The sequence below is a fragment of the Hesperophylax consimilis genome, chromosome 20, assembly GCF_061612785.1.
Source record: "Hesperophylax consimilis isolate HC1 chromosome 20, BYU_Hcon_1.0, whole genome shotgun sequence".
Lineage (NCBI taxonomy): Eukaryota > Metazoa > Arthropoda > Insecta > Trichoptera > Limnephilidae > Hesperophylax > Hesperophylax consimilis.
In genome coordinates, this window is record NC_142855.1 from 9517100 (window position 1) to 9542801 (window position 25702).

General features: G+C 37.5%; 1 protein-coding gene across 1 annotated transcript in view; it reads left to right on the forward strand.

The window, feature by feature from the left end:
* The window catches only part of LOC149414033 (uncharacterized), a 45970-nt gene extending 24918 nt beyond the window's left edge, over positions 1 to 21052 (forward strand). The window contains exons 5-21 of the mRNA XM_089643801.1: positions 122 to 182; positions 274 to 377; positions 529 to 583; positions 865 to 968; positions 3309 to 3369; positions 4073 to 4176; positions 4594 to 4654; positions 4932 to 5035; positions 6585 to 6645; positions 6892 to 6995; positions 7079 to 7193; positions 8585 to 8733; positions 11681 to 11790; positions 15552 to 15710; positions 18477 to 18591; positions 19451 to 19582; positions 20504 to 21052. Coding sequence (XP_089499927.1) covers positions 122 to 182; positions 274 to 377; positions 529 to 583; positions 865 to 968; positions 3309 to 3369; positions 4073 to 4176; positions 4594 to 4654; positions 4932 to 5035; positions 6585 to 6645; positions 6892 to 6995; positions 7079 to 7193; positions 8585 to 8733; positions 11681 to 11790; positions 15552 to 15710; positions 18477 to 18591; positions 19451 to 19582; positions 20504 to 20686 — 1782 coding nt within the window. The 3' untranslated portion in view covers positions 20687 to 21052. The remainder of the gene's footprint in view (positions 1 to 121; positions 183 to 273; positions 378 to 528; positions 584 to 864; positions 969 to 3308; positions 3370 to 4072; positions 4177 to 4593; positions 4655 to 4931; positions 5036 to 6584; positions 6646 to 6891; positions 6996 to 7078; positions 7194 to 8584; positions 8734 to 11680; positions 11791 to 15551; positions 15711 to 18476; positions 18592 to 19450; positions 19583 to 20503) is intronic.
* Positions 21053 to 25702: the final 4650 nt, after the last annotated feature.

A 25702-nucleotide genomic window follows, 5' to 3' on the forward strand; every position in this document is an offset into this window, starting at 1 on the left:
TCTTGGTTGAGATCTAATCTCTTATCTTCTGTGTCTTTTATCTTTTCTGTTCTTTAAATCTTATTACCATTGTTTCATTAATTATTAAAATCACAATGAACACTAAACCATTTTTTTTCAGATTTTCGCTTTAGAGAGAACGGTTCAGATTGTTTGCTGCCCTCTGGTGACAGTAGTTGAAGGTATAGTACCCAATAATTCATTTATTTAATGAATCATCACTCTCAATAAAATGTCCCTATTCTTGCATAAATGGTATTGTTGCTTTTGCAGGTGATCAATGCTCGGTAGTTGAAACAGGGCGGGCCGGCAAATGCCTTCGTATATCAAAGTGCCCCGTTGCCGTAGAGGCTGTCCTGAAGGGAATCACTCCTCAGGTGAACTTTTACAGTCTCTAATCTAATTTATATTTATTGAATTTTATTTAATCTTTTTTTACAGCACTATTTTTAATCGTGAACTTAATTAAAAATAATGTCTTTTCCATCAGGATGCAAGTTTAATGCAAGTTTGCTTTTTTGCTTTCAGATTTGCGATTCAGATGGCTCTGTTCCGATTGTCTGCTGCGAGGGGGTTGTTGCAGGTATAGTACCCAGAACTAAATCATGATTGATTAATCGTATCAAATCGATTGCGATGGTAAGTTTGGTTTTCTGTACAGTAACACAAACCTGTTATATAGGTATTGCAAAAGGAAGAGTGTTTGAGACTTTATCACTAGAAATTCTTGATGATAACTCGTACTGTAGCCCAGCAATCATTAACCATCAAAAATTTCACTGACCCACATTATTTCCGTATTATGGGTAGAATCTTCATTGTCATGTTGTGTTGTGTAACCCTAGTGTGTTTGTTTGTTTGAAGGAATGAACTGCACGATGAAGGACACGGGGACAGCAGGAGTGTATAAACCGTTTGCCAACTGCCAGACAGCGAAGGAGGCCGCCTCTAATGACATTTTATCACAGGTGCTGTACTTCCCTTTATGCGTCTCTGAAATTAACAAGTTTTAATATTCACGGAAATTTTACCTTCTATTAATAAAAAACTACTAAAGAAAATATTTCGATCTAATGCGTCGGTTAGGTTTATAATCTCCAAACCCATTTTTGGATCTACTTGTATTCTGTTCGCTCGGGTCACCAACTAATTTATTTGTCCTCTTTTCTGCTCTTCATGTTGATAGGTTTTTCTCTGGTTTGTAGATATCTATTAGATTGGGTCGCTTTTCTAATCATGTTGTTCCTATGGCTAAAATTTTGTTTTCGCATCACCTTTTCGTCTAGAAAAGGCAGGATTTTATCTTGGTTTTTCAGCTCAAATTAACCATACCAAATTAAAAGTTAAAACCACATTAATTTCACTAATTATAATAATAACTGAAAAACCGGCACTAAGAGGATTAGCGCTCGCAATACGGTTTCACTTACATAGTAAATAAACTTGAGCAAACGTCAGCTTGAAATCCGGAGCAACTCAATTCAACAACAAGATCCCTCCCACCTTGAATATGAGTACTCAGACCAGAGTAGGTTAGTCCCACAGGCCGAGAAATACAACAGTCCATGATGAAAATATCCATCAAGAGCATAAAAATGAAAGCAACACTAAACGTATCTTGGCACTCATATAAGCCACTGCGAAAAAACTAAAATGATTTAAATACTGTATCATCTTGTGCAGTAATGCTAGATCCGGTTGTTCGTTTTTTATTATACTTATAAATTTAGCTTATCATTAAAAGATTAAATTATTAAGTACTGTTGGTACCTAGCATCGTATTACCTACACCTTTCCTTTTAATCTCCTTTATGAATATTATTGTTGCCCACCGACCCAAGTCCTACTTTTCCTATGCCGACTTAGCGTAACCAGTTCAGTTGAAAAAATCGTCCTGTCAACACATAATCTGTGTCTGATTACGGAGCCCCCTTTTCGACCGTGTCGAAACTTGAAAAGCCATCGTGAGCTTTTAGAAAATTAGTGTATTGTGTAAGAACCAGCGCAAAGGAGAGAAACCGTGGAAGAATAGAAAAAAAGGTAAGTCGTCATATCCGAAGTTTCCATTCCTGACAATAACAAGTTCTTCAACTTACGGCAATTTGATTTCCTAAATTAAATCAAAAATAAAACCAGCAATGAACAAACTGTTTGATATCAATTCTCTTTTCAGCTGTTTTTCCTTACTCACTTTCATAAAAACAAGAAGTGTCCGGTGACAACAACAAAAACAATTTCATATAAATATAGTACCTTTATAAACAAAGGTGTAATAACATATACACAATACAACAATTCTTAGCGTTCAAACGCAATCGATGTAGACATCCGAAGCGATTCGGCGAGTTAGTCCCACAGGCCGGGAGATAAAACAGTATTTAAAGAAAAGATATCCATCAGCAACATAGAAATTAATTTAACAATGAACGCAAGTGGAGACTCATAATTCATAATATTTTTGAACTCTGAGTTTTTTAACTGTTTTGGCCTCAAACCCAAATTTGATGTATTCCTCTCGGAGCGAGGACAGGTCCCGAGTTCAATTGTCGTGCGTGAGCAAATCGTTTATTTTCTGTGCCTTTTTATTCCTCAAATCTAAACAGCAAAATCATAAAGAAGGTTAATTTTAAAAAAGGTAATTTAAAATAATAACAAAACTTTTTTAATAGAATTAAAATTAAAAAACTTTTTCACTTTGTTCCACTTATTTATTATTACCAGGACCGGTTTCATCCTACTACGGACATTTTCAGACTGGTAGTTGAAACTCTTATGCTACTGATTTTATACAAACTTAGGTAGGGGTACACAACATTGTTTATATATAATGAATGATTCTATTTTGTTAATTTGAGATAGGTATTATGAGTTATTTTGTTAATTTAGGGTACATTAGGTAATTATAAAGTTTATTTTTACAAATTATGAATGATGTTACAAAGCAAGTAGATATTTATAGTTCATATGAATATAAAAGAATTTATATAATTAAAAAGGTTTGTGATTTCTGATATTTTATTTTTATAATGTTGGGATATTCCCTCCTTGTTGCTTAGGGCTTATTGTCAAATATTGATAGCACTTAAATAATAATTATTATTAGGGTTCCCCACATATTTGGGTTATTACATATTTAAATTGCATACTTAAATTATACCACTGCTCTCTGAAGTAAAATTATTCTAAGTGAATTATAATGGGTAAATTAATGGTGATTGAGCATTATGTTCCAACTGTTTATTCATGACATATTTACGATCTATTTTCTTCGTTAAGCGATTGATTTCTAGTGACTTTTTTGTTTTCAGACATGCGACGTAGAGGGCAACGTTCAGATTGTCTGCTGCCCTCTGGTAACAGTGGTTGAAGGTATAGTACCCAGAACTTAATTATCATTCATTACAAATCCAGTAGGCGATGCGATGACTCGATGATTTCCTAGGCTCACTCATCACCACATTACCATCATTGCAAAAGGCAGCCAGGCGTTGAGGCTGAATAAGAACGGCTCTGAGTGTTTGCAACATTATCACTAGGAATTCTTGATGATACCCCGTACCGTAGACACAGCACTTCTGAGTATTTAACATGGTCAATCGATATAGCTTTTATCGATAATGTTCATAACTTGTCATTGTTCCCGAGCATGACTGCAGATCCTCTACCAAATAACAGTTCCCATATATTCTACTTTTAATGTTGTTTGTATATAAGCGATCTGCATTCGTGCTCGGGAACGATGACAAGTTACTGATATTTTTTATAATTTTTTTTAATAAAATATGCTAGGGTAGCTGGTTCTATGATAACTCAACACAGTGACAATTTAACACACTTTTAAAAAGTGATATAAAGTCATTACAAACGTAGAATTTTTTTTAACCTAACCTAACCTACATAACCCAGTTAATAAAGTTTGTTTCATCACTTTCCATGACTTTATATAACTTTTTAAAGATGTGATGAATTATCATTGTGATGATTTATCCGGTTACCAGGGTAGCTTGATGGTGGCTATAATTGTCATCTTCATGTTGTGTTGTGTTACCCTGGTGTGTCTATTTGTTTGCAGGTGATAACTGCACGGTGGTGGACACGGCGGTAGCGGGAGTATACAGGCCATTCGCCAATTGCCTGGCAGTGAAGGAGGCTGCCTATAAAGGAATTTTACCACAGGTAATGTTCCTCCCTTTAAGCGTCTCTGTAAATGGCAAGTTTTTACACTCATGGAAATGTTTCTTCTATTAACAAAAAAATAAACTAGCAATGAAAATATTTCGATTTTATTTTCGGTTCTTCTCATATTCTTTTTGCACGGGTTACCAACAAATTGATTCATCGTATTTCACTTTAACACACTAAAAGACACCATAGGTCATAATCTGAATTGATTAGATCCAACAACAAGATTGCTCTCCCACCTTGACTATCAGTCTATGAGTACTATGACCACGGCAAGTTGGTCCCGTTAATGGAGATTTAATTTCTTATTTTTTTGTCTTTTTTCTCTTTTACTTTCTTTAAATCTCAAAAACATTGTTTCAGTAATTGAATTGTTTCACAACGAAGACTGACGCTTAGTTAATTTTTCAGATTGCCGCTTTAGAAGACACCGTTCAGATTGTCTGCTGCCCTCTGGTGACAGTGGTTGAAGGTATAGTACCCAGAACTACATCATCATTCATTACAAATCCAATAAGTGATCCGAAGGTTCGTTGATTTTGTAGGCTCCCTCATCACCACAATACTGTCGTTGCAAAAGACAGCATTGTTGAGGTGGAATGCGAATATTTCTGATTGTTTACAACTTTATGCCGTGGATCGGAAAAAACAACCCCAAAAATTCGTAAATTACTTCTGGATTGTGAGTAAAATCTTCATCATCATGCTTTGTTGTATTACATAACCCTGGTGTATCTTTTTGTTTGCAGGTGATAATTGCACTGTGGTGGACACGGAGATAGCGGGAGTATACAAACCATTCGCCAACTGCCAGACAGCGAAAGATGCCGCCAGTAAAGGCATTTTACCACAGGTAAAAAAGAAAACAACAAAACCTAAAATAAAATAAGTAGGTTAAAATATGAACAGAAATTAAGAATAAAAAAACCCAAGAGATCGCTCCTCACGTAGAAAAATATCACTAAAATAACATCCTGGGGGTTAATGCTAGAAGTGTCTGTAATTTGATTTAGGTACCGAAAAGTACTCCAAAACCTCCCTCATTCAAATATTATTAATACCAATATCAAGTGCTCTAAATTGATGAAATTTTTGTTCTTTCCTTTATGCGTCTTTGAAAATAATAAGTTTTTAAATTCACGGCAATTTTACCTTCTATTGATAAAAAAACTACAAAAGAAAATAATTTGACCTAAAGCGTCGGTGAGCTTTAAAAACTCCAATCCCACTTTCGGATGTACTTGAATTCTGTTCGTTCGGGTCACCAATGTATTGATTCGTCCTCTTTTCTGCTGTAGATGTGGATAGGATTCAGTGTGTAGATATCCATTAGATTGGGTTGCTTTTCTAATCACATTGTTCCCATGGCAAATCCATCACCTCTTCGTTTAGAAAAGGCAGGATTTTTTCTTGGTTTTCTCAGCTCCACTGTGAACTTACCAAAATTAAAGTTGAAAACCACATTAATTTCAATAAATATTACAACTATTGAAATACCGGCCATAAAGGGATTAGCGCTCGCAATACGGAATCACTTCTGTAGTAAATAAAAACACACATTTCGAAATCCGGAGTGATTCGATTCAACAGCAAGAATGCCCTCCCACCTTGATTATGAGTCTATGAGTATTAAGACCATTGGTAAGTTAGTCCCGCAGCCGGGAGATACAACAGTCCATGAAGAAGATATCCATCAGGAACATAGAAATGAATGCAACAATAAACCCATCTTGACACTCATATTAGCCACTGCGGAAAAACCAAAATTGTTTAAATACTGTGTCATCCTGTGCAGCAATGCTAGATCAGGTTTTCCGTTTTTCTGTTTTACTTATAAATTTAGTTTTCACGCGTTAAGGATGATCTTGGCCATATAAGTTTCAGATTTTTCTTAAAACTTGTTAGGTTTTTTTTGTTTTAGTTTTAATAACATCGAAGAATGTAACGTGATGCGGCAACATTGCATTCTTCCCGGAGGAGAGGTCTTGGCTCAATACTTGGTGTGGATTTAAATTCTTAATTTCTCTGTATTTTTCTCTTTCACCGTCTTTAAATCTCAGTAACCTTATGCAAAACATAATAATTAAGTTTTGCAATGAGTTATTTTGAAACATCCGATTGATACTGCTCTTCCATTAAAAACATTTGCTTTTGGGTGGAATAGGAGTGTACATTTGGAAAAACATATCACTTTATTGATATAGTAAGGAGCAAGCATAATTTTGTGAAAATTTATTTTCAAATTAAGGATTTCTTAGGAAGTATATGGTTACACCCTAATCATGATTATGAAATTAAAAAACAAACATTTTATTAATTAAAAACACAATGCATGTTTAAATTTGATGAATTCCTCAAATTCTCCGAAACAACCCGTCCTAAGACTTAATTTTTTGTTTCAGATTAGCGCATTAGTGGACACCATTCAGATTGTCTGCTGCCCTCTGGTGACAGTGGTTGAAGGTAAAGTACCCAGAACTTAATTATTATTCATTAGAAATCCAGTAGGCGATGCGGTGGCTCGTTTATTTCCTTGGCTCACTCATCACCACAATACCGTCATTGCAAAAGGAAGCTAGTCTTCTGAATTTTTGATGACACATCTTACCGTAGACCCTAAAACATCAATCGGAATCTGGATTGCGGGTAGAATATTCATCGTCATGTTGTGTTGTATTGTTTAACCCTGGTGTATCTGTTTGTTTGAAGGGATGAACTGCACTATGAAGAACACGGGGACTGTGGGAGTGTGCAGACCATTCGCCAACTGTCAGACAGCGAAGGAGGCCGCCAGTAAAGGCATTTTACCACAGGTACTTTTCCTCCCTTTATGTGTCTCTGACAATAACAACATATTTGACTTTGCGCCCCTAACATGACCTTCCTTTGCTTACAGAAATGTGACTTGACTGATAACGAGTCGGAGTTGGTGTGCTGCGCGGAGGCTGCCTGTCCGCCGCTGCCGAAGGGACTTGTCACTGAGCTACCGATTGGTTCCAAGGCCACAGACTGTGAGTATTGCTAAACCTGACCACAAATATTCGAAAATTATGTTGCATGTCTGAAAATGTGTTTCAGTTTTTTTTACAGTTTATTTGTAAATACACCTAATACATAGTTTCAAAGTTAATAATTATTTCTTCAAATTTTTCAAATTCACTTTGTGGCACCATTTTATTAATAAAATAATTAAAACACTTTGTTTTGACCACGATAATCTTTATTTTTTATATAAAGTCAACATGTTTCGAGAACGATGTTCTCTTCATCAGGACAAGTAATGTACTAAAAACTAAATTGTCAAGTATATAGAGACAGGTGTGGGTAGAAAAGGAAATAGGGGGGGGGGTTAGGGGAGGGATGAGAGGTGGAAAGGGGAGGTTCTTAGAACATCAAAGACAAAAATTACAATGGAAATATGTTTAAGACAGGGTTATTCAAAAAATTTGTTTGATTATTAATAATATTTAAATTTCTGTTGACATTTTTCCTAATTTCTAATATTTCTAAAAAATTTTCTTCTTTGTCTTTGATGTTCTAAGCACCTCCCCTTTCCACCTCTCATCCCTCCCCTAAACCCCCCCCACTATTTCCGTTTCTACCCACACCTGTCTCTATATACTTGACAATTTAGTTTTTAGTACATTACTTGTCCTGATGAAGAGAACATCGTTCTCGAAACATGTTGACTTTATATAAAAAATAAAGATTATCGTGGTCAAAACAAAGTGTTTTAATTATTTTATTGATAATTATTTTTGTATTTTCTCAAATTAAAACTATGCAATAGAAGGTTGTACGAAAGAAAACGACAAACACCTACTAAAAGCAATTAAAGAGAAGTTCAATGTAAAAATACCAAAATTATGAAACTGTTTTTTGAATTAATTATAAATTTTAATATTCACAATTACAAACACTAAATATTCGTAATCTTGATACTCACCACTCTTCTAGACACAAGCGCCAGCTTCTATAGAAGAGGAACATTAAAAAATCAAAAGCAGTGAAAACTAATTGTATGAATTATTTTAGTTAACATTGATTATACTCTCTAATACATTGTACTGTAAATTGATTAATTATTTAATATATAAAAATAAAACTATTCAATAGTAGGTTATACGATAAAACTGTTACTTTTTTTTCAAAGTTCCCTCATTAGACATAATAATAGAGTTATTCTAACTTTAAGTAAGGCACTTTCAATTTATTATTTCGAGACCTCCTACTAAACAACACATCCGCAAAAATAATTTTTATGTTTTTCCTTTAGCGTAAGTGTAAAAATTAACGTTTTAATTTTATTAAATCATACGTTCAAATTTAGTTGACCGAGGTAATGAAACAAGAAACATTATATTAATATACTCATCTGATATTTTTTTTGTTTCCTCTACAGATTGCATAAAGCTGTCGGAAAAAATTTTCCCGTGTCAAGAAACAAGGTTCGGTTGGACTCGTGGAAACCTGTGTCCTCTGCACACACCAGACTCCAACATAGAATATCACCTGACTCCCATGATGACTGCCGCCGAGGCCCCGTACTTTGTAAGTTTCAGACATTCTTCTTCGATGGCGCTACAGCCCATATCGAGCTTTGGCCTCCTGCAACAGTCGCCTCCAACTCCTCCTGTCCTCAGCGGCTGACTTCCAGTTTGTCACCTGGAGAAGCTGTGCTGCATCCCCTCTTACCTCATCTTCCCACCTCAGTCTGGGTCTTCCCACTTTTCTCTTTCCAAGTTTCAGACATTAGGTAGCTTTATTTATTATATATTACTAAATTAATTGTTGAAATGACTAACTAGCCTTCACGCAGTTTCCTGGCAGGGGCAGGCAGAGAGAATAGACCGTTACATTACTCTCGCATTCACTCCTTGCTTTATTCACATTCATAATTCATCTCACATACTCCTTCGTTATTCTGACTTTTGACCCGACCCGACTCAAGTAACTTCCACGTCGTATGTTCTCTTTACACTACTTTCTTCGTTTATCCGCTCTACATGCCCAAACCATCTAAGCGTCAAGATGCCGAGTTGATAAAGAAATAATATGAAATTTCCTTGATGGAAATAATACTCCAGTTATATTATTTAACGTCCTGTAGGTATAAAAAAAATCTGCGTCTTTTCAAAATGCTGATTAACTAATTTAATTGTAGTGGTAAAAAAATACAATTTTTAATAAAATATCCAATTTTTTCTGTATTTTAAATAGTCCTAAGCCTCTCTTAAACATACTTCCCAATTAAACAAACTCATCCACCTGTTCCAAGTATTCATCACTCACAACTATATTACATTGCTATTAACACATGACCTTAGAGTTGGGCTGGCTGCGCCACCAGGCAGCCGCCCTATAAAGTAGCAGCCAATATCACCAGTTCTACTGGCTGCCACGACAAGTGCGTGAGGACTGAGGACTGAGGCATCCACACACATGTACCCTAGTCACATTTGAGGCTGGCTTCCACAGCCGACGATATTTGGCTTCCATAGAGCCCTAATACACATTGCAGATCATGTTGGCTGCCTAGTGCGTGGCCAGTCAAGTATATACAAACTGCATTCATCCTAGACACGAGAGACCGTCGTTCTTGAAATAAGCAACATTCAAATAGACGCGTACTTCCATACTATTTGCTTATTCATTGCAATACATTTATGTATTTTGAGGATGTTAAATTTCCACGTGTCATTATTTTGTACTTTAGTTATCTCCAAACTTGGTTGGTAAAGAAGTGGTTATCAATTTGTAACGCACGTTTCTCTCCAAATCAATATTTGTTTTATCATGTTTAAGAAACGAATTTTCTTGCTTATTTTATGACATGTTTAGAACACATTATTTAATTTCTTTCGAAGATTTTTTAAAATGTAATTATTTATCAATTAAGTATGTTGGAGAAAAACTAAATGTTTTAAACAAAAATGAAAGACCATTAATAGAAAGGAACTAAAAACATCGGCGGGCGGGTAAAATCCTTGGCTCTGGATTCAGTGGTCACGGGATCAAATAATAATATACTAATCATGTGTATTTAAAATATTTATATTCATTTTAATTTTTTTTTTTTTAATTAATTTTTTACACCCAAAATAACATGTCAATTACTTCTGTTAATTACGGTGATTTATTTTTGGGGTATTATGCCATGTTACGCTATCTCCTTCTCTATCCAAGTTTCCTCTCCAAATCAAGTCAAATCTTCTCCTTCCGTTTCCATCATCAGGGAGATGTTATTATGAGGCTGAAGGTAGTGAAGCGGGGAACAGGTGGCCACTAAACACGGCTAAAGCCACTTCAAACAAAGTTTCCATTCTGATGGCCTTTCACCGGGGCAATACTGAGATGTTTTACGATATTTTACTTCAAGTGATATATCCCTACCATCTCCAGCCAGTCCAGGGCGCCCGACTAGCAATCCGGAGGTCGCGGGTTCAAATCCCGGTATGTGCTGGTCAAGTTGTGTTATTATGTATTCATTTAAAATAGTATATAATATACAAGTACAGTTTAATCATAACTGTAACGCTGCTTGAAATGGCTTTAGTCGTGTTTGGTGACAATTTCCTTATTTTTAACCCGGTCATACGTGATTATATCTGGATAGGCAGGTACTTTTCTTTTCCGCATCTCGTTCCCCTTCCCACTACCTTCAGCTTCACAACATACCGCAATTTGGGATACCATAGTGTCACTGGTTCCAGATGGTTGGTTGGGATGCCATAGTGTCTCTGGTTCCAGATGGTTGGTTGGGATGCCATAGTGTCACTGGTTCCAGATGGTTGGTAGGGATGCCATAGTGTCACTGGTTCCAGATGGTTGGTTGGGATGCCATGGTGTCACTGGTTCCAGATGGTTGGTTGGGATGCCATAGTGTCACTGGTTCCAGATGGTTGGTTGGGATGCCATGGTGTCACTGGTTCCAGATGGTTGGTTGGGATACCATAGTGTCACTGGTTCCAGATGGTTGGTTGGGATGCCATAGTGTCACTGGTTCCAGATGGTTGGTTGGGATACCATAGTGTCACTGGTTCCAGATGGTTGGTTGGGATGCCATGGTGTCACTGGTTCCAGATGGTTGGTTGGGATGCCATAGTGTCACTGGTTCCAGATGGTTGGTTGGGATGCCATAGTGTCACTGGTTCCAGATAGTTGGTTGGGATGCCATAGTGTCTCTGGTTCCAGATGGTTGGTTGGGATGCCATAGTGTCACTGGTTCCAGATGGTTGGTTGGGATGCCATGGTGTCACTGGTTCCAGATGGTTGGTTGGGATGCCATGGTGTCACTGGTTCCAGATGGTTGGTTGGGATGCCATAGTGTCACTGGTTCCAGATGGTTGGTTGGGATGCCATAGTGTCACTGGTTTCAGATGGTTGGCAGTACAAAATGAACAAATCAAATGAAAAAACGAAAATCAGCAAATATTTTGCGAGCAATTTATAACAACACTTGCTTAGAGATTAATATGAAGTTGTGTTGTGTTCCCAGGGACGTATTGGAACAGGTCGGAGAGAAGAGATCTCCTGGTGGGGGAGTCCAGTGACATTACTGAGTGACAGGTGGGTGCTGTGCTCTGCATACGCCATTACAGCGTTTGGGTGAGTTTATTGTTTCTTCATTTAAAAATTCAACTCCTTGTAATAATGACTGCAACGATGATTTGATATTTGATATTTGAACAATCTCACTTTAAAGAATTAAGCGCATTTTAAACGATATTTCACAAACTTGTGGTATACACGGTGTCTGGAAACTCGTGGTATACACGGTGCTGGAAACTCGTGGTATACACGGTGTCTGGAAACTCGTGGTATAAACGGTGTCTGGAAACTCGTGGTATACACGGTGTCTGGAAACTCGTGGTATAAGCGGCGAACTAAAGAATTTACCTCACATAATTGAATGAATTGAGCGTTGCCAAGTCCTGTTTTAACTCGACCGTTTTGCATTTCATCTGTCTGTATGTTTAGTTTTGGGTTCAGAATGGTGGCCGTTTTAATTATTCAGTAAAGATTACTTTTTTATGTAAAATTGTCGTGTTTACTTCCTTATTTGCATTTTTACAATATTATGGCACCTACCTGCCTGAAGAATATTTGAAAACAGAAATGTCATTGAGACCTTTTTGTATAAGTCCTTATTTGAAATTTAAAAAACGATACAAAAACCATATATTTGTTTTATAAGTAAAGACGTATTAAATATCTACTAATAAATCTTATGACTTCAGAAGAAATTATGCTTACTATTAGCTTCACACAGGAGGCCCGGAGAAAAATTGTTCCCCACTTTGGGGATGCTGTGTGGGGCGTCTTTTTAGGAAAGGAAGGATGGGAAGTTCTGGGAAGGAGAAAGGTACAAGGGGTGAATAGGAATCTGGGGGTTAGTTATGAATCCATCCCTCCCACTGCGGTGCGAGGCAATGTTCCGAGAGAGTCCTGCTAGAGAGGTCAAAAGGTCTCCGTCAACCAGTCTCTCCCGATCCGGCCTGCCATGCAGTTGGTGGGCAGACACATCTACCGCCAAGACACCGATAAACCTGATGAACCGGGCACCCCTGCTAAGTCACCAAACGTAGCGAACTTGGGGTGACCTGTCAGAGGTGTTGGTTATGTTATAAATAGTTCTCGGGGCGGCGGTACCCGTACCTGCCTCAATTCACCGCGTATACGACTTCTTTTCCAATTCTAAGAGCTTCGTTAGTTCAACTCTGTTCGTTAATAAGCCAGTAATTTTGCATAACGAACGACATTATTAAAGAAGATGTGTATATTGACAGTTAAACGAAGCTTATCTGATGCTATGGAGGCCTAAAATATGTTTATCGGCCGTCGGATCATTTCTTATCAATTGTTGACCATATATGACATATGGCTTTATCGACTGACCGTGCTAGACCTCCAGTAACTTTAAGAGATACAGATTGCTTTTGGAGTGTTTCCGTTGAATTTGGGATACAAGTATTACAAGTAAGTACCGGTATTTCAATGGAAGATGCTCCGGTTAACGAGCGTCATAGATCCTTTGGCACCAGCGCATAGCCGTGAGACCCGCCAAATATTTTTACAGAGTTATCACATTTGTCACATGAGAACAGGTTGTTTCAAAGATTTGTTTTTTTTTTTAATTCTACAGCTTGGCTGTGTTTGTTCCCTCCTAAGATATGGGTTTCTTCAAGACCCTCTTCAAGAATTACTTTCTTTCCTCAAAATAACCGACAACAGTGAAATTATTTTCCCGAGGCCTAGTTTAGTAATGTGGTTTTTTTATTGATATTTCTGATTTTGAATTATTAGAAAATAGTGTTTTTGTCAATCCTTAGCCATTTGCCAACCAGTCTAGTTAGTTAACTGAAAAGGCACGGACCGCCACTGGTATACACTCATATAACTGTAATATACATTCAAATGATGTAAGCCTGACTGCTCTGTGCTTACCCTTAAACCTAATGTTAAATACATTGGTATTATATGAAGTGGAAATTACAAACAGTACAAAGGATAACAAAATGATAGTATATTTTTTAAAAGAATAAAACCGTTCTCCCACGGATCAGTAAGCAAACGACACAGGGTCTTATAGCACTCGGTTTATATCGATTCCTTACCGACCCGTGGGACAACGGGCTTAGATAAATATTTAATTTTATAGTAGAACCATTTATTTCTTCCTGAATCATTCTCGGGGGAGGTACATTCAAAACATTCCACAAAATATTAATAAAAAAATATTTTTAATTACCCCCCCCCCCCCCACTATCAGACTAATTCAAGACTTTAAAGTCCCTTCCCTGCAAATCTATTTATATAAATAAAAACGAAAATGTTAGTTTCTTTAAAATCTTAAATCTCCGAAAGTTCTTCTGATTGCTTTGTTATTTTGACACAACGTTGCATTCGAATACGCATTCGTTTTCATATACCTATAGCATATAGATGTCACCTGTGACAGGTAAAACATGTTTTCTTCTTAAAACAACACCATCTGTTGGACGTAAAAGTAACATGCGCCATTGTCTCTCTATCTACACAGACAGACAGAACCACAGCAACGCGTGGCGGGGTACTGCTAGTTATTTATAAAAAATATCTCTTTTACAAATTCAATTATTTTGATGATAAAAACATAAAACCACTTTCAAACAGAAATAAACTAAATATTCTTGGCTGAATAACTATCATAACACAACCACAGACCAACCATTTTATAAAAATATACTCGCTGATGTACCATAGGCTTTCCATAGAGTTTTTCTAAATCTTATGTAGACTGTAGCCTTCCTCTTGTTTTGAAGGTAAAGTGTGCTAAATTTCACCGATTTCGGAATAAAACTGTAGATTTATATATGTATGAAAGTTCCGCTGGTTTCCTCCCCGCGGCCGCCCGAGATCGCCAGGTGATCACTCCTTCTTATTATTCTGTTTATATTATATGTCTGACCATAGTAGAAAAGGAGATGAGGAGTTAGTTTCATGAGGATTTGTTATTTGGTGACAGATATAGCACCACATGACCCAACTGGTTTTAAGCCACGCATTCCGTATTTCCAAGAATTTATAACACATTTCTCTTGAACACTTTAACATTTAGAGTTCCTAAAAAATATATATTGTTTTTAAAGATATTATTTATACATTTGAGTCGAAACGGTAACTATACGAAATTCCATCAATCAAAAAAAATCTCAAAGTGTGCTCCGAAAATGATAGGTATTAAAAAAATCACAGTGTTTCTTTAAATGCAACTTAGGCATTTGTAGAAAGAATTCTTACCAAACGAATCGTGTTTCATTAAATATTTTAACAATTTTCGCAAAATTATTGTCGTTTCATATCTCCATTCAAACAATCTTCTTCATCTTTTTGAACGCTTACTACGGAGCCTAAGAACTCTCTCTCTCTGTTTGAAGAGTAAAGTTAGCGAGATGAGTCAGTAGTTGAACAGAATCAATTCCGATATCGACATATATATATTTAGTTTTTAAGAAGTTGCTTTTAAACAGCATCTTTGTTGTCGCTAGTATGGTACGCAGTTATTTTATTTTTCACTCCATGTTTACAAATTATACACCATAGTGTATAGCTACACTAAATTCTGCTTTGTAATACGAGTATGTATGTACCGACTTATATGAATGCAATTTATTTCAAGACGCTTTGAAATTAACGATTTTGTAATTGTATTTAAAAGAATAAAAAATTGAATTGAATTGAATCAGCGGTTTTCCTTTGAAATATAAAACCATAACAAATATATTATGGTGGTGAATCTTAGATGACGTAGTGATTGTATTAGACAATTAGACCTACTTAAGATGCACATGGCAATGTTAATATAACCTGCACTTCTTTTGTTTCAGATCAGAGGATGTCAAGTTCGTCGGATTGGGGGGGAACTTTACACCTCGGTACAACCCTGACGCTACATACAATGTGATAAAAATACACTCCCACCCACTATACAACAGGACTTACTCCATAGTGTATAACAACATCGGCCTTCTGCAGCTTGACAGACAGTAAGCTTTTCATAATTATACAAAACATTGGAATAATGTTAGTAAAAATCACAAAATAAATAAGTTCATGGGTGCGACTGGAATTTCAATTAAAGACCATTTGCTATTCCGGCGTTTACTCTAGCAACTGAGCTATCTGCAGAACCTTCAGACCTGCCGCATTTCTGCATTCCATTTTATACACATTTAAGTGTGTACATATTATTTTATCAACATTACCAATCTGACGGCCACCGTGGTCGAGTGGTAAGGCTCTCAACTAGCAATCTGGAGGTCGGAGGTTCAAATAGTAAATCTTATTTTAATAATTTATTATGTAGCACATTTGCAGTACTTTCTATAGTGGAATATACTCTCAGTATCGCCCTGGTGTAAGACTACCATTCAGAATTGAAACTTTGCTTGAGATGGCTTTAGCCGTGTTTGGTGACCAGATCTGAACAGCCAGGTACTTTCCCACCTTCCTCTTCCCCATCTCCTAGGTTAGTTCCTTATAACTTATTAGCAGGAATAGTTCCACCTGTATAGTGCCACCTCAGTGTAGGTCGACCAACAAACACTCCTATGTCCTGTCCTATCTTCCATTCTTGCTACATGCCCTGCTAGCGGAACAGGCCCACTGTTGCTTCACATGGTCTGATGCTCTGTAGGGAACTCGCGCGCATACAAGGGTTAGTTCAAGCAACGCCGGTTCCTTATAACTTATTAGCAGGAATAGTTCCACCTGTATAGTGCCACCTCAGTGTAGGTCGACCAACAAACACTCCTATGTCCTGTCCTATCTTCCATTCTTGCTACATGCCCTGCTAGCGGAACAGGCCCACTGTTGCTTCACATGGTCTGATGCTCTGTAGGGAACTCGCTTGCATACAAGGGTTAGTTCAAGCAACGCCGGTTCCTTATAACTTATTAGCAGGAATAGTTCCACCTGTATAGTGCCACCTCAGTGTAGGTCGACCAACAAACACTCCTATGTCCTGTCCTATCTTCCATTCTTGCTACATGCCCTGCTAGCGGAACAGGCCCACTGTTGCTTCACATGGTCTGATGCTCTGTAGGGAACTCGCGCGCATACAAGGGTTAGTTCAAGCAACGCCGGTTCCTTATAACTTATTAGCAGGAATAGTTCCACCTGTATAGTGCCACCTCAGTGTAGGTCGACCAACAAACACTCCTATGTCCTGTCCTATCTTCCATTCTTGCTACATGCCCTGCTAGCGGAACAGGCCCACTGTTGCTTCACATGGTCTGATGCTCTGTAGGGAACTCGCGCGCATACAAGGGTTAGTTCAAGCAACGCCGGTTCCTTATAACTTATTAGCAGGAATAGTTCCACCTGTATAGTGCCACCTCAGTGTAGGTCGACCAACAAACACTCCTATGTCCTGTCCTATCTTCCATTCTTGCTACATGCCCTGCTAGCGGAACAGGCCCACTGTTGCTTCACATGGTCTGATGCTCTGTAGGGAACTCGCGCGCATACAAGGGTTAGTTCAAGCAACGCCGGTTCCTTATAACTTATTAGCAGGAATAGTTCCACCTGTATAGTGCCACCTCAGTGTAGGTCGACCAACAAACACTCCTATGTCCTGTCCTATCTTCCATTCTTGCTACATGCCCTGCTAGCGGAACAGGCCCACTGTTGCTTCACATGGTCTGATGCTCTGTAGGGAACTCGCGCGCATACAAGGGTTAGTTCAAGCAACGCCGGTTCCTTATAACTTATTAGCAGGAATAGTTCCACCTGTATAGTGCCACCTCAGTGTAGGTCGACCAACAAACACTCCTATGTCCTGTCCTATCTTCCATTCTTGCTACATGCCCTGCTAGCGGAACAGGCCCACTGTTGCTTCACATGGTCTGATGCTCTGTAGGGAACTCGCGCGCATACAAGGGTTAGTTCAAGCAACGCCGGTTCCTTATAACTTATTAGCAGGAATAGTTCCACCTGTATAGTGCCACCTCAGTGTAGGTCGACCAACAAACACTCCTATGTCCTGTCCTATCTTCCATTCTTGCTACATGCCCTGCTAGCGGAACAGGCCCACTGTTGCTTCACATGGTCTGATGCTCTGTAGGGAACTCGCGCGCATACAAGGGTGGAAACTGTGATATATACCTAGCGCAGACCCTTGAAACATCGCAGATAGTCTGAATTCTCAACAAATCAGTTCCAATTTTGAAAATAATGACACTTAAATTCAAAACCAAAGTTCTGGATATGATTTTTAATTTTCACGTCTTTAAATTACAGTTTCTTTTTGGGGTATTATACCTCCTTCTTTAGCCAACGTTTCGGACAGCATTATAGTGTCCACCATCGGGGCAGATGTGTAATCGAATGTGAAATTACATGTTTATTTGTAATTACTGTAATGCTGTCCGAAGTGGGCTAAAGAAGGAGGTAGCGTAACATGGCATAACACCCCTAAAATAAATCAAAGTTCTGGAGTTCATTGAACCAGAGTTACGGACAGAGTCACAACTGACATTAGAACCTATTTGTAATTATTATTACAATGTTACAGTCAATAATCTGTTGAAAAGTAATGTCACGATATTTATTATTTTTATGAAATTTTATAATTTATTGTTACTTTATTACCATTATTTCCAATGTCAAATAACAGGTGACAGGGTCTCACGAGTGTCATGCGTCATGCGTCATGCAGGAATATCGGCATACCGCACCTAAAGGATTAGGGAATATTATTGCATTGCACTACCACTTCACAGTTTTACAGAAATAAATTATATAAATTTCAGGGTAACATTCACAAGCAGAATAATCCCAGTCTGTCTCCACACCGGCACAACTCTTCCTGACAGTGGCTTCCTCCTCACTGGGTGGGATGGCTCACTCGCCGCACCTCCCCACAAGGTTAGAACACATTTCTCTGCCTTCAGAATGAACAATGACCGATGATGTGATAACTATATTATAGACAGCTGTGGCTGGTACTAAATGTACATTTGTTTAAATAGATATCTAACCCCGCAGGGGTAGGCAGAGAGGAGGGACCGCCACACAACTCTGTTTTAACACACACTCCTCGCTTTATGCACATTCATACATAGGTTCTGTTAATCTGAATCTTGAGATAACCCAAGTACTTGCCATGTCTACCTTGGGAGTCCCAGACTCCTTCTCCCATCCACTCCTTTCTCCGTACATTCGCTCTACATGTCAAACCCATCTTAGGGTCCCTTTATAAAACTTTTCCACAAAGCTTACATTATTGAATTCTTTTCCGATCTCCACATGTTTATGGTATTTCTACCACTCTGAAGAGGACAAATGAAATGTTGATTAAAGCACACACTTAGAAGTAGCTGCTTCAAATCCTCGCGTTAATTTCACGATAAATTATTAATTTAATAAAAGTAATGTACATATATACCTATTTGTGGCACGTTCCAGAGTGGAATATACTCTTAGTATCGCCCTGGTGAAAGATCTTCATCCGGATCGAATGTATCTTGAAATGGCTTTGGTCGTGTTTGGTGACCAGATCAGGTACTTCCCCACCTTCCTCTTCTTCATCTTCTTCGCCTCCCCACTTCCTCAATTGGGGATGTCATAGTCCCACTGGTTCTAGACGATTGGGAGTAGTTGAGAGACTTGTGTAGTATTTACATTAAAAAACATATTTTTTCAAAACGTCACTTCACATTGTAATACTATACGGATTGTTCTCATTGGATAAAACAATTAGTTGGTACGTTTTTCAACATTTCAGACGACAATGCAGAGAGTATCTCAGGAGGAGTGCTCTAGAACATTCCCCGCTGACAGCTATCATCACCCTGCCGGCGTAAAACATGACCTGGAGATATGCAGCCGCCCAGTCAACACAGCTGGAGGATGTCCGGTATGTAACGCTGGGATGCATTGTACACCAAGCTCATTATAACAAGGATGTTTTTTTATTATTTAATATTGATAATAAAACATTGATATAACAAGAATTTTATAAATAACAAAAGAGTAGTCCCGCTGCCTGCCCCATGGCAGCTTGTCTACAGGTCTACCATTTTTTTCAATTTAATTAACACAACACATAATTATTTTGCATATAAAAATTATTTTTAATTTCATAATAATGTTTATGTTATGTAATGTAACATTCAATCTCTACGAACGGGTTGTTTCACAGAATTTGAACAATTTATCAAATTTCAAAGTTGATTTTCAAGTTCTGTGAAGGTTCTATTCAAGTTCTGTTAGTATTTCAGCTTTGTGAAGCCCTTGGCCAATAAAGATAAACTAACAGAACTTGAATAGAACCTACACAGAACATGAAAGTCAACTTTGAAATTGGATGAATTGTTATTATTCCGCGAAACAACCCATCCTTATTCTTCTTCTGATTGCTCTCTTCTCTCGGAATGTATCTACTATTAAGGAGAAACGACTTCCTTAATTAATTCCTCCCGTGGATTATCATTTGGGTAACTTTTTCATATTATATGATTAAGTAGTTAGGTATATAAGTACCTACTTACAAGTGTTAAGTTTTCAGAGGAAATATTGATTTAATGAAAGAAAAACGAAAACATACATTTTTATCACAGAACTACTAGGGTTAGGTTAGGTTAGGTTAGGTTAGGTTAGGTTAGGTTAGGTTAGGTTAGGTTAGGTTAGGTTAGGTTGGGTTAACTAAATCATTTCCATTGACCATGAATGTAAACACTGACCACCTACCGGTTTTAGAGAAGCGATTAATTAATTAAAATGAATTAATAATCTGCCATTTGAAGTGTGTTCACTTTATCACTTTATTTGTTCTCAGGACTGGTACAACGGCAGCCCGCTGACAATAACCAACAGCCCCAGGGTGGCCTGTACTCACCTGCTGGTGGGGTTGGCATCCTCGAGTAACACTTCACCCTGCATGGTGACCAATACGCGGATATCTACCTTCGTCCCTTGGATAGAGGGTATTGTGTGGCCTGAAAGCGGTGTTGTTGTTTAGGACCGTGTTTTAAGCAATTTTTAAATTTATTTTTTTACAACTATTTTTTTTCTTTCTGCATATAATGGTATCAATAGAATTAGTTAAGGGGGGCAGTTGCCCTAATTCCTCCCCCCCCCCTCCGTGTATACATGGTGTCTGGAAACTTGTAGTACAAGCGGCAAACTGGCGCATCTACGTCACATAGAAAACCCAAAAAATACTCTGGTTTTGTTCGATCAGAGCATTTCAATTCTTTTGTTACATTTTTCTATTAAAACCTTTTGTAACCGGGCCGACGCTTCGACACTTTTCAAAATACTACCAATTAAAGAAATATTTAAATTCCAACTTCTGACTCGATTAACTCGAAAATAAAAACTCACAAACCTAATAAAAAAATACTTATGTGATAGGTTCATCAGTTTCCCCTTTGTACTATGAGTTTCCGGACAACATGTATTACACAAATCCCACACAGGCAAGGCCAGTGGGTAGGCATACTTGGGATTAGTTAAAGGTACTTAAACATGACGTATTGTGGAATGTAGGTACAAACCTATTTTATTTCTATAAAAAGGAAATTTTTATGATTTAATAATATCAAAATCATTTGTTTTTTAAATTGTAAACACGTTTTACAGAAGAAAAACATATTTTTGTAATATTGTTTCTTATACTAAAATTAAGTTCAAAAATGGAGCACTTAAATTTTTCTTACTTCTATCTGAGTAATGAAAAGTAAAATTAAAATGTTATCGACCTCATTCTGCTATTTAAAAAAAAAACCAGTTGACTGAAGTTATATAACAAATCTGAGGTCAATTGGCCAACTGGTTATTGAGAAATCGTAGTTGCCGATTTGTATTTGTGCGTGTAAAATGGATGTACCATTGGGTGAGATTAAAATGAAGTAATTGATAGTTAGCAGCTAATCAGCCAACCCAGGGCCAAGAACAACTTGTTCCTCTCTCTTGGAAATTGGATTATAGTCAGTTTGGCATTCTGTCCTTCAGTTCTTGTTACTTGTTGCCTTCTCACTACTTGTCAGTACTCATACTTCTCTCTATTCTATACCTTTCTAGACAACAATACCGCATTAAGTAAGGTGGGGATGATGGGTAGATACTGCGTGCAAATGAATCAGGAATATGTTTTAGTGTTTTGTGAACACCTCACTAGGAGAACAACATCATATGCTGAGGTGTTCACATGTCTTAGTTATGTGAGTTATTAGAATATTATTGAGTATTATGTTATGTAAATGTTGACTTTTGTTTAATGTTATTAAATTATTATTGGTTGAATGTTGACTTTTGTTTAATATAATTAAATTTTGAATAAATTAGTGCACCTTTTGTTTTGATCCAGACTGAAACCTTTTTTTATTTTGTGTTGGTGTATTCTGTATTACCCATATTGTCGATAAAAGCCTTTCAAAAGCGGCTCTGGGGTTCCGGAGGTGGGAGGTAGTATTAGTAATCCGAAGGGAATACCAATATATTTAATTAATTTGCCGGTACTCACCTATTCTGAAGTCGGCAGCACAATATATTTTTTTATTTAACGCCCAGAGGGCTTTAACATGGTTGGTAGTATAATTTTAATTTGACAGATACTTTGAAACATAAAAAATAAGAATAAAATTACATTTGATAAAAGCTATGCAACAAGTCATACAAACACAAGAAACAAAAACAGAAAATTACAGCTATTTGTAGGTTTACATGATGTGTTTAGGAGTATTGTTGAAATAAATGTTTTAAATGATCCACAAAACTTGCCAAGTTGGTATTGAATATGTCAACATCACCCAAGTAATGATTTCCCATGGTGTGAAGTCGTTGTATCGGAGAGTGGGCAATGTAGTTACGCTTATGTGTGCTGCTGTAGAATATTGTATTTTGTCGTGTTGTTACTGTGGGTGTATGTATGTTTATAAGTTGCAGGAGTTCACAACAGTCGAATTAAGAGTTAAGTATTTTGAATAAGAACGTTAAATCGTTTATTTTACGTCTATCTTCTAATGTATGTATTTTTAGAGTATTTAATAAGAAGTTGTATTTTAAGTCTTCGACAGGGATTTTTAATTTAAAATTAATAAAACGTAGAAATGTATTCGCGCAATGTTGTAAATGTGAATTTTATAAGATGGAGACCAAACTACTGAGTTATATTCAATTAGACTTCTTACTAGAGATACGTATAATAGTTTAATGGCTTGTAAAGAATTAAAGTTTTTAGTTTGTTCACAATTTGATGGATGTGGTGATATTGGTGAAACTTAGTTTTTCGTCCAAAATAATTCCAAGATCTCTCATTTCAGTGACTCTTTCTAAAGCTATGTTATTGATAGAATATTCGAATTAAACAGGATTTTGGTTTCTGAAGAAAGTAAAGGTTTTGCACTTTACTACATTTAAAAATAAATTATTTGAACGCACCAATCTCTAAACTTACTAATATTTGACTCTGCATAATATAAGAAAGAATCTAGACCTTCAATGTCCCCGCATACAGTGTTAGGAAGCGGTATGCGAGCGCTTACAGGTAAGTAACTACAAAGTAATAAATGCTTCTCAACTAAGAAAGACAACAACACAACAGAAAAAAAAGATGGACATTTTGGAGAACGTGGAATTCGTAATAATTTTATTTTTATTTTTTTATAGTGAATACCTCACAAGAGTCCCAACTGCTCCCGTCTGGAGCCAGTGAGACTATGGCATCCCCAATTGGGGGATGTTGTGAGGCTGAAGGCAAGTGGGGAAGGGAAAGAGGAAGGTGGGGAAGTACCTGGCTATTCAGATCTAGTCACTAAACACGGCTAAAGCCATTTGGAGCAACGTTTCAATTCTGAATGGTGGTCTTACACCAGGGCGATACTGGTAGTATCATTCCACTCTGGAACGTGCCGCAAATATACTATATATTATTTTAATTAATTAATTGTGAAATAACACAAATCAATCAAATAAAATTTATTTGCGCACGCCGGGTTCGAACCCGCTACCTTCGGAATGGCAGTCCAATGCGTTACCACTGGACTATGCCGGCCGTCAAATTCATTTGACAAAACCAAGAAAAAAAAAATTTAAAGACTACAAAGTGTAGATGTATCACCAACCTGGAATGAAAAAAATGAGAAACATATTGTTACAGTGTAAAAAAATAAAGAGATAATGATAATAGAAAAGTAAAAAAGGACATATTCAGCAACCATCACGAATATCGTGTGGTCACTGAGTAGCAGATGACCTGTAAGCATAAGAATATAAGAAGAAAAAAGAAAAGGAAGGTGGTTCAGCGCCTCGCAGCTGGCTGTCCTGTGGGGGGATTAGTGGTGGTTGGGAAGACTGAGACGGGTCCGGATGCCGCGCCCCTAAGCCGACCTCCCGGTGGTGCCCCGAAGAAGTGTGTGGGATGGTAGGGATTATACCCTAAAGACCCTAGGGAAGAAATGCGTCGGGTAGTCGGAGGCAGGGCGGAAGGCATCAAGACCCGCACAGTCGTCCCTCTGACCACCATCCTTCCTCAGGGGTGGCGCAGATGTTTGGCAAGGTTCCACACTAACAGAGCTCCAGTGAGCGAATGCGGGGACAAAGGCCCATGGTCCAACCCCAATTGGGGAAGAGAGAAAGACAACACAGACAAACAACGGAGTTCAGTAATCACCTGAAATACATTGCAGAAAATAAAAGTAAAAAAAAATAACAGTATCTAACTAGGTAAAAGAAATAAAATTTTCCTGAAGACAGGAATTCAAGAAAGAGAAACAAAATAAACAATATATTAGGAGTATAAAAATTTAAAGAACATAAGAAAAAGTCATATTAATAATCCTGAAAAACAAGAGAAACTCATAAGAATTAAAGAAAATAACAAAGAAAAAGGAGAGACAAGCAAGGAGATAAAGAAAAAAATATACAAGTTTGTATGGTAAAGTAAAGTGAGCAGTATCCGTGGAAGTACAGGCGCAGTACACTAGGGTTCCTGAGTTTGCAATTAGTCAGCGACTCTAAGCTCAGACCATCTCTCAACCCAGATCCTAGTAAACTTCCTCAAACACTCTAAGTTCACCTTATTAGCGACAAGATCGGTGTTCCACACCGGTCTTATGATGACATCCAAACCATCGAGCATTTCATCATGATCTCACAGTGCCACAGAATGTGCTCAGCCGACTGGTACGTGTTCCCACGGGCACAATTTGGATGGTTAGACAGGGCGAGGCTGTAAAGCCTCCCCCTGAATTCCCCATGTCCTGAGAGAAGCTGGGTTATGTGATGGTCCAGGTTTAGAAAGGCTCCTTCCATTCTGCTTTTAACTGATGGAAAGAAGGAAAAAGTCCATCTTCCCATGCTTGACCTATCCCAACGGACTTGCCACTCTTTGAGCGACAGATCCCTCATCGTTCGGAGCAGTCCAGGTGAAAACAGTGTGGAATCCTCATTGGAAGGAATATTCTGAAGGTATATATCTAATTTATATTACATTGAAACTCGCTTAAGAAGTTTTTTTCCGTCCCTACAAAAACTGCAAAAACACGATTGTTTCCCATATAAGAAGGTTCAAAAGTTCGACAGTGAATCCATCACAAACAATAACTAGTAGCGAAATATAAATGTCCCCTTTTTCTGAAAATATGTTAAAATGTATTTAATTCATTTTATCTATGGAATTTAATAAAACTAATTTATTAACTACGTGTACAAAACTAGAATAGTGTAATCATTGGTCTCAAATTTTGTCTTTTTCTAGGTAAGAGGAAGGGCATTTTGAGCTACATTGGTCCGACGGTCCGATTGGTCGGGGAGAAAGCTCCCAGGAAACAGAAGACGCTCTTGGAGATTTTGGGCAGCAGCATGCGGCAGCTGCGATATGTCAAAGGAAACTATTATAATTATTTAAACAAACGTATCGCTATGAAAACTTCCTATACAGTTTACAGCTTATAAGATTCTCTTTCAAATTTAAATCACATTCTGTCTAGATTCATTTTTCACAAGAGGAAATAATTCGTTTCAATATATATAG